Consider the following 9633-nt stretch of genomic DNA (forward strand, 5'->3'; position numbering starts at 1 on the left):
AAAAAGAAAAAGAAACTTCTTAAACAGGTTTAAAAACTGTTTAGTGGCATATGAACATGTGATAAAACAATAAAGAGACACAAGGAAAAGATTAGCACTAAATTCGCGATGGTAGTTGCCCCTGTAACACTGAAGAGAATGACAAAATGGCCAGGGAGGTGTCCACTGGAGGCTTCAACTATATTGCTCTAAACTGGGTGGTAGGTATATGAATGTCTTTATACACATTTACAGGTTTCAAATTGTTCATAGCATGGAACTACCAGTGTGGACGTGAACTGCACATACAGTCACACTCTCTTTGAAGCTTGGCAGTTTTGTTCAGAGTTACAGAGACATGGAAGAGCTCAATTTACTTTCCTGACACCCTCATGGCATCTTTAGACACTAATGAAGAAAACTTTGCCAAAAACGAGTGCTCCAATACCTGCAGGAATAAACGTGACTTTTCCGAATGCTGCGCCTGAAAAACCCCTTGCAGCCATCACAGCTGGATGCCCCGTAATGCTTTCCTGTTGCTCTGTCCCCACAGATGGCACATAGACAGTTGACACCACTGTCGTTGGTATTCATACTTGTGGTTTCTGGGGCAGAACTGTCTGTTGAAGCAAGATGAGAAGAGTTAGTGCAGTTGGCAATAGCACAGTGCCCTATTGCTTACTTGGAAGTCAGGTTTTGCCTGACAGGGTACCTTTCTGGTGCTTTCCTTAAAGTGCTGCAAGCCTCCTTCTCAGGCTTCTGCCTCACATTTCTGTTCATTGAATTTTGGGTTACAATCAGGCTCAATCCCCTAACTACCACCTTTCTCAAAGGAAGCTCATGCAATCTCATGACATCCAAGATCAACTGTATGAAAGAAAACTCCTCAGATCTTATTTATGCCCTGATATATCATAGAAAACACCACAGAAGACAGTATTAAAGACTTAAGAACCTATACCAAAGTTTCCTTTTGAAACCTAGCAAGCGTAATAGTTGAAAAGAGAACTTGGATTTCCAACCCCCTACTAAATGAGTCTCTGCCTCATTCAGTCCTCTTCATAAATGCCCACAGTTCCACCACACAAATAAAGCACTAGGTGCCTTTGGGAATTCTGATCATCACTTACTTACTGGGATCCCATATTTAAGATAATTATTTATTCCATTTTTCTCCTTCAACGTAGTCTCCCTTTATCCAGTACCGTCATCCTTCCCAAGTGTTATTAGAATAGATTTCTAAGTATTTTACTTACTAACATCTGTAAGGAAGATGTTTTCTTTATTTTGCAACAGTCACTTCCTGTAACCTTTGTTCATCCAATACCGCTATGACTTCTCATTACAAAGCAGAAAGCCAAATATTGCACAATGACCCAAAATGACCTGCACACTGAAGTCCCCTACTCCGGCCCTGTTTGACTTCTTCCCACTGTCTTTCACAGCTTCCATTCTGTGCCCTGCTCCACATTCCTGTTACTTTTGTGTTCTTTGAATCCTGATTTCGCCCACTGTACTGATAATAGTTTCCTGGACTTTTCCAAGCCTGGATGTAAGCTAAGTTTAAGGGATCTGATTACTTTCCCCATTTAGCATGAATCTTCCTTACTAATTCAAATTCAGCTCCCATCTGTCTTTCAAGAAGAGCCTAGAGTTCCACAAACTACTATTATTTTAAGTTACGTTATCATTGGGTTGGCTCATGTCCATTGTTACACAGAACACTAACATCATGATGTCAGAGAACTCATCCGGTTTACTCATCCTACTCTTCCCACCTCCTAGAACTGTGCATAGCTAGAGTGGAACATTGAACAGCTTGAAGAGAAAAGACTATATATATACATATATATATATACATATATATATATGTATATATATATAGTGTGTGTGTCATATATAAATATTCCTTAATGAATTCATATTGTTGAAAATATTTAATGAACTCCAATGAACTCAAAGACATTGAAATATATAAGGTACTACAGTAAAACTTGAATTTGATTGACTGGGGATATAGCTCAATGACAAAGCAATTGCCTAGTAATCTAGTAATCACAAAACCATAGATTCAATCTTAAAATATTAATTAAAAATAAACTGAATACATAATATAGGTATAATAATAAGCAATTACTCTATCACTAAATTTAAATGTTGACAAATACTAATTACATACATTTTGTAATACTATTCATATTCTACTTAGGAATACACAATGTTTTTGAATAGATAAATGTTGTGATATGCAATTTCATAAAGGTAAAAGGAAATTTCATAAAAATATACTGAAAATTAATCATATGACATCGCAAAATGTAGAATATAAATATTAGAAATTTTTATAACATTAATAAGATATCAGCAATACTTTATTGTCTGAAATCACAGTGAGTTATTATATAGGAAGTGAGAGGCCTTGGGCTATGATTCATCCCTGAATGGAATGTGTCCATCAAATCCCTCCTCTCAGAGCTCAGGGAATTTCTCAGAAGTGAAGGTGGAAGGAGTGTACGAGCCAGAGAGAATGCAGGATGTCAGGAAAACAGATCCCTCTGAATCAAGTAAGCCAGGCTCATATGAACTCACAGAGGCTGAGTAAGCACACACAGGGCCTTCACAGATCTACACTTCATCCATAAATAGTATGCCTTCCACTTTAGTGTTTTATGGCGTTCCTGAGTGTACAAATAAGTGTATCTCTGATTCATGTGACTTAGGCTCCTTTCCTTTTGTTGGTTTGCCTTATCCAAATTCAATATGATTGTTTTGTTTTATCTTATTATGTTTTATTTTGTTATATTGAAAAAAAAATAAAAGAGAACTTGTCACTAGTGTAAAGGTTAACAACTGAGCTGGGAGAGGGGGAATCAGGTTTCTCCACTAGAGGGGAGGTCTATCAGGTATGTCAAGCACTGGAGGGAAGGCTTCATGTTCAAGAGCAGCTGACCTATATGAGGGACTCTCCTGGCTTTTGTGTGCTTTCATTTGGTTAGAGTTTGCTGGGTTTGTCATTGTCATATTGTATTGGTTTTTTTTTCCAGGTGCTGTTTTGTTTTGGTTTCTTGGTTTTGCGGATTTTATTGTTATATTAGGTTTTTGTTCTTTGAGAAAGAATTTAAAGTTAGGTGGGTAGGGAGGAGAGTAGGTTTGGACAGATTTGAGAGAGGGGAAGAATATCATGAAAACATAGTTAAATTTAAAAATTGCTTTAAATAATAAAAAATATTTTAAAAAGAAGTATCTGAAATCATCTGTACTCTTGGATCACATTGAAATATTAAAAACAAATTTAACTCTGGCTTCAAGTTTAACACAATATTTACATGCAGTTGGCAATGTTGCTACAAACAAATTAGACACTAATGTAGAAGTAGTTATGAATATGAATTATTTTATATAAGCTGATAAATACTATATATACATATATACATACAGAGAGAGAGAGAGAGAGAGAGAGAGAGAGAGAGAGAGAGAGAACATCTATACCTACTACTTGCAAATCTGTGGTCTGTTATTTAAAACTCTGATTCTACTGTAATAGTTAACTGACTGTCTTTTATCAAAACTGTACCTTTCTAAGAATTATACTACAGCTTCACTGTTTATTTGTGTTAAATTACAGAATTGGGTTTTTCAATTTTTAAACTTCTCCCCACTATAAAGTTCTCGCTTACTGAAAATGTAAGTGAAGTTGACAGTTCCGTAGACTATTAAGGTAATCATAAGATGATTCCTACGCCCTGAGCTATACAAGCATACACAAAGACACACAGACACAAACACAAGTACACACATCTCTCATAGCATACAAAATTGTAAGGTCTAGCAGTTTCAACCTATTTGGGCAAGTGTTCTCCTTAAAAAGCAATACATGCAGAGTGACTAGTAAACGGTATTACATAAAGACCCGACCCCAAACAATCCATGTCGCATTTAAAGTTAAAATGTTACAGTAGATAAATGCCAAGAGCTCTGCGAAGCTAAATATTAGCCTGCCACCTGGGGTTATAATATAAACCTTTGTTTCTTTTCTATCTGTGGCCAGAGAAGCAACTGCACAGTCATTTTAAGTGTAGTTTCTCATCACCATCCGTGGAGTACTGAAATGATGACAGAACGGTGACCCAGTAAACTCCCCAGCATACTATGTACAGATGCCCGTAAGCCACTTTAAACACTGCATAGACAATGCACTCCCACGGCCAATCTGCCAAAATTACTTATTACTATGACGGACAACAAATAAAATAGCCCTCGAAACTATGCTTCTTACCCCAACTGGCCTATACAGAGTTCTGAGGTAACTCTATAACACAAATACAAGCTGTTCTACCTCTCGTAGTACACAGCTATGACAACATGATCTGAAATTGTGTGATGCTGCACAAAGCCTCAGGTTTGTAGCCTTAAAAACCATCTCTTGAATTCCCCAGCAATGAAGCTAAGCCAGCCCCCTCAAGGAGCGCCACTTCCTTCTCCTCTGGGGCTGGTTTCTCTTCCATATGAGTGCACGAACTCACCATTGGAATTATACAGAATCTGCATAGTGTCAAACTCCAAAGCTGTGTAAGTTGGATCCAAAACTTCGCTGTAGTTTCCCATGTCCATGTCCAGCATCGGCTCTGACACCCTCATCATCGGCTGAGACGCACATATGAATGGCTCCACACGCCCAGAGTGTGGCGACTGGTAGGCTTTCGGGCCGGGAGTGCAAACCAGAGCTAAGTGTCAATGGGTGACTTCAGTGCTTCTGTGGGAGGGGCTGTCAAACTGTAACTCCTCCAGCAGGCCATATTCTGCTCATTTTTCTTTTATGGCATACGAGAGCAATTCCTTGTGATAATCTTGGAATGCTTCGTGGAATTGCCTCATTGAAGTACTTAGTGGACTAACATGATTTTCTAAATGGACTTCCAGGACCCAGTAAATGACATCACTTAAAGAGGGGTTAACCACAGACAGGAGTCCCTGTCAGGTTTTAGTCGCTGTCAGGTTTTTGTCAGGGATGGTAGCCTACATGAGGAGCTTCAACGCACAGACCACACATTTTGAGAAGTCAAACTCACCTTCCCTTTACAATTAGGTAAGTGAACACTGAAACCTGTCACTTAACACACTGAACACTTAACAGGGTCAGGTTTCCTTTATATGCACAATAAAACCGACTTTGTTTATTTTGGAGTAGAACAGATTCACAGTTTGTACGGTCAGGATTTATGATGTGTTCTAGCAGCGTAAAGACAATGTCTCTATGTGAGCTAGCTGGGCAGTATCCTCCCAACCTATCAGTTTACCGTCTGTGTCACGCCACAGTTGGGAATTTCTGGAGGGCAGACCCAAGAAAGTGGCCAGTACGCTGCAATCCAGTGATGATAATAAGGAGGCATTTATTTTGACTTTATCTAATTACATCTGAAGCATTAACCAAATGAAGCTATTCCTAGTGTATCTGATTAACTTCAACATACATGACAGACACAACATGGTTTTTCTTTTATATGTTATTGTAGCAAGAAGCGTTCTGAGTTCAGGAAATACTTAGTATAAAGAGTGCCAATATTTTACTGCTGAAAATATGTTTACTGCTCTTATTTTTTAAAAAAGAATGCTATACCTACTTTTTCATGATTCTTTTAATTTTGAATATTTATAGTCTATATTTTCAAAGATTATAGTAAATTAATCTTGTAAATTACTTTTCTGCTCTTATGGGTATTCTTAGATATTATTACATTCCCCAGAGATATATAGCATATTAAGACAAACTCAACACATAGGAAGGACTGTGAAGAAAATATGTTACATTAGCTAAACATACCAAATTGTACTGGTTATTGGAATAGTCTCTTTGCCCTCATAAAAAGGAAAAATGTATTTCCAATTGCCAACTAATAATTACTTTAAAGTGGAGAACGTTTCAATGAAGGTTAAACACAGTTATTACATTTTTGGAGAAGTGTCAGTGAGTACATACTGGGCTTTTTGTTTATATGAGGCTGTTCCTCTTTGTGGTAATAGGGCTATGCTCCCAAGAAGACCAAAAGACTGTGTGCACAGCCCGCATCCTTTTTTATGTACATGGTAACTAAACAGCATGAGGGATGTCAGTGCGATCTTTGTTTATTACACTGTCAATACTAAAACCAACACAAACACAGCTCAGTAGAGTAACCCCATAGCTTTCTGATTATTCTGCACTGTTCTGTTTCCATGTGACGATCAGACCAGTAATCCTCTTCAAGGTGGAAGAATCTTTAAGGAGTTGCTTGAATTATTTGGAGCTGGATTCTGATAGAAAATGTTTCCCACACACGTAATTGTAAATTATTCTTTGCCTTTCCCAGAGGAAGATCGTAAGGCTACAAGCAGTCCAAAATGCCAGACACATCCCTTCCAGTACAGTTTGCTTTTGTAATGGAAGTCAGACATAGGGACACTCAAAGCATCCAGTCAGCATCAATTCACAAAAGGAAGGATTCTCCAGCATTTTTCTCAGAATTCAAGCTTATACCGAAAAATCCTTCTTTTCATATTCATGCACTGATAGTTTTCTAAACTAATTAAGCAGAAAACCAGATAGAGAATCATAAGAATGAGCATGTCCGATCCTTTTGACTTCTGTGGTAGACGTGCTAATGTTTGGTTGTATAATGAAAACACACTAAACGTTATACATTCCTAAGGACCCTCCCCCCCTTTTTAACATAAATTTCATGCACTGTCCTCAGTCACCAATGTCTTTATAAACAGACATCAAGACAAAGCTACCCATGGAGTAATTTGAATGCAGAAGCCTTACAGTTTTCCAGCTCTTAAAAAGATTTACTCTACTTACTTGAACCTACTTTTACTCATCCCATAGCATTTATTTTAATTTATTAAAGGAAAAAGATAAAAGTCTTTTTATAGGTTATAAAAAATTTACTGAGTTACTAAACAAAAAATTGCCATAATATTATGAAAGAGCAAGAAGAAATGAGAGGAACATGCTGGACATCAACTACAGCCAGCGCTCCAGAGGTGTGTGAAGCAATGGGAGGCAACCATCCTGCATGAAAATTATTGCATTCCCTAACGGAGACTAAAGGTCTGAGTTCATCACAGAAGTTAGCTAAACCAAAGCATTGATTATACATTGGCTTTAAATTGAGATTACTGGTACATATAATTGACTTACAGTCATTTTCACAAACTGAGAATAAGATTCTCTGTTTCTAAGCCCTTATTCTATATAGAGAATATATAGAATATATTTCGATTTTGTTTAAGTCTATTTAGAATATTTTATTTCTTCAAGATATCAGAACATGAAGGATGACAGGAAGACTAAGGGGAAAGTATGAAGAGGGAAGGAGAAATTGAAGTGAATAAAAGACAGAAAAATTCACTTTGAGCTGATGATTATGAATCATAAAGAAAATTAGTATCACATCCTGGTTTTCCTTGTGTTTCCCATGTAGTCCTGAGTTATAGGAGGGAAGCCTAGAAGGAGGGAGGGAAAGGTGAAACAGAAAGAAAGGTTTAAAGTTGTTCGTTTGAGCTGTTTATTGTGCATCATAATCAAAAGAAGTATCAGAGTCTGGTTTTACTTTTAGTTTACACTCAAAAGTGAGTGTAGAGTTCACATAATTCAGAAAAAAATTCCATCTTACAGTTTCTCACACTAAAGATCATTAGATTTTAAGAAGAGTAGGAAGAAATCATAAGGCTACATTAGATTACTCTTTTTTCAAGGCTTAACTAAAAGCATTATCTCTGAGGAGATGGAACTGACGTTCCTGAACTCTCCATTCAGCTGAGTGCATGAGCACAGCTGCCTACCCCTGAAAGCCTGAAACTCACACGCTCACACTCTCTTTCTTTCTCTCTCTGTCGTTGGTTTTTGGTTTTTTGAGACAGGGTTTCTCTATGTAGCAGTTTTAGCTGTCTTGGAACTAGAACTTGTAAATCAGGCTGGTTTTGAACTCACAGAGATCTGCCTACCTCTGCCTCCCAAGAGCTAGATTTAAAGGCATACGCCACCACCACTTGGCTCTCTCACCGTCTTTGAGAATGGGTCGCACTGTGGCCCTGGCTGGTTTGGAGCTCACCAAGTCAACTAAGTTGACCTCAAACTCACAGAGATCCCTTGGACTCCTCTTCGGAATGCTGGATTCAAAGGAGTCCTCTTTCAGTATCTGTAGTAAGCCTGAGAAATAAACTCCAGCTCCTTATGGAGAATCTAGAGTTCTGACAGATCAAATGTGTGTTCTCCGAGCTCTGGTCAGTCAGTTGCTCTGAAGGGAATGCTGACAGTAGCTAAAGTGTCTACTGAATTGGTATGATCAAGGATTTTTAAAACTGCTTTTCTCAATGAGGTGATTCTATAAATTGCCTTAAAAATTACATAAACTTTCTTTAGAGAAACAGAAGGAGCTAAAAACGATAAATGTAGTGCTTACAAAAGAAAACTCAGTTTAGCATTGACTCTTAATAGCAGAAACATTTCTATCTTATCTGTAAGACTATTAAGTCTGTTAAATTGTTCTATACTTTATATTTGATTTAATCATTCCTTCATAGTGTGATTTAAAAAAGAAAACAAGCTAATAAAAATCAAGGTTATTTTCATTAGAACATTTTCATGGAAGCAATTTTGATGCTAATACCTATATAAAAACATTTTATTTTCAAGTATAGTTAGTAAAATTTGTTCTTTAAATTTAATCCCCAAGGTATATCTGTAATTTTCATCATTTCCATATTCTACTTTACCAACATGAAAATCACACAAACACAATCACTGAAAGCTATGTGAAGGAGGTAATAATCCACACCCAGACAGTAATTTTCACTATAAACAGAAAACCATCAGTTGATAGCATCTATTCAACAAAATGACATATTAATTAAAAATAAGACAACTTTCAACTTTTCACTTCTTATAAAAACTCAATAAGATCATTTCACTTCCTTGCTATTATTGAACTGACTAAATTATCATCCCTCTTTGAAATGAAAAGCTTGCCTCTCTCTTTAAGTTTGAGGAAAAGAGAAACTGCAAAATAAAAAGAAGTCAAGGCAGACAATTATTTAAGCGTTTGTCTTCAAAGAAAATTTTGCTGTCACTTACACAACCAAGTTTTCCATTAGCTATAATGATGGGCTTAACCCTCAGAAAGATTAGTATTTTTTCAAAAGTCCAAATACATACAATTTTCTAGAGAAACAAAACCATCTTTTCTTCTAATTTTCTTGTTCTTTGTTCTAATAGACCCATGTAGTGGTCATCAGAATCACATCAACTCATTAGGACAGATATACCAAGTCTTTCCTGAATTACAAAAGTATATTAGTGTTATTAGTAGTAGTATTAGTGTATTATATACTGACAATTTATTCCTTAGCACTGATGAATTTTTTAAGCTCTAAATGCCACTCTCATAACTGTGTTTAAATGTATTTTGAATTCCTCTCTTAAAATAATGATTATTTCATAGGGCATTTCTCAACTAATGTCTTGCAGATCACAAGCAACTCAGAAATGAACTTAAACCTCTTTTTATTTGTACAAAGTGATCAACTCACACAAGTCTAGAGAATGTCATTTGATAGTCATGTTTTGAGAAATGGACTGCGGACACAGGTACTTTGTGACCAAATTTTTAAAAT

General features: G+C 36.7%; 1 protein-coding gene across 2 annotated transcripts in view; it reads right to left on the reverse strand.

The window, feature by feature from the left end:
- Nucleotides 1–4617, reverse strand: part of Hnf4g (hepatocyte nuclear factor 4 gamma) — a 25552-nt gene extending 20935 nt beyond the window's left edge. For both annotated transcript variants that reach the window (XM_005361857.2, XM_026786781.1), the window contains exons 1-2: nt 4503–4617; nt 428–599 (exon numbers count right to left, since the gene is read on the reverse strand). In XM_005361857.2, coding sequence (XP_005361914.1) covers nt 428–599; nt 4503–4617 — 287 coding nt within the window. The remainder of the gene's footprint in view (nt 1–427; nt 600–4502) is intronic.
- Nucleotides 4618–9633: the final 5016 nt, after the last annotated feature.

The sequence above is a fragment of the Microtus ochrogaster genome, linkage group LG5 (genome assembly GCF_000317375.1).
Source record: "Microtus ochrogaster isolate Prairie Vole_2 linkage group LG5, MicOch1.0, whole genome shotgun sequence".
Classification (NCBI taxonomy): Eukaryota; Metazoa; Chordata; class Mammalia; order Rodentia; family Cricetidae; genus Microtus; species Microtus ochrogaster.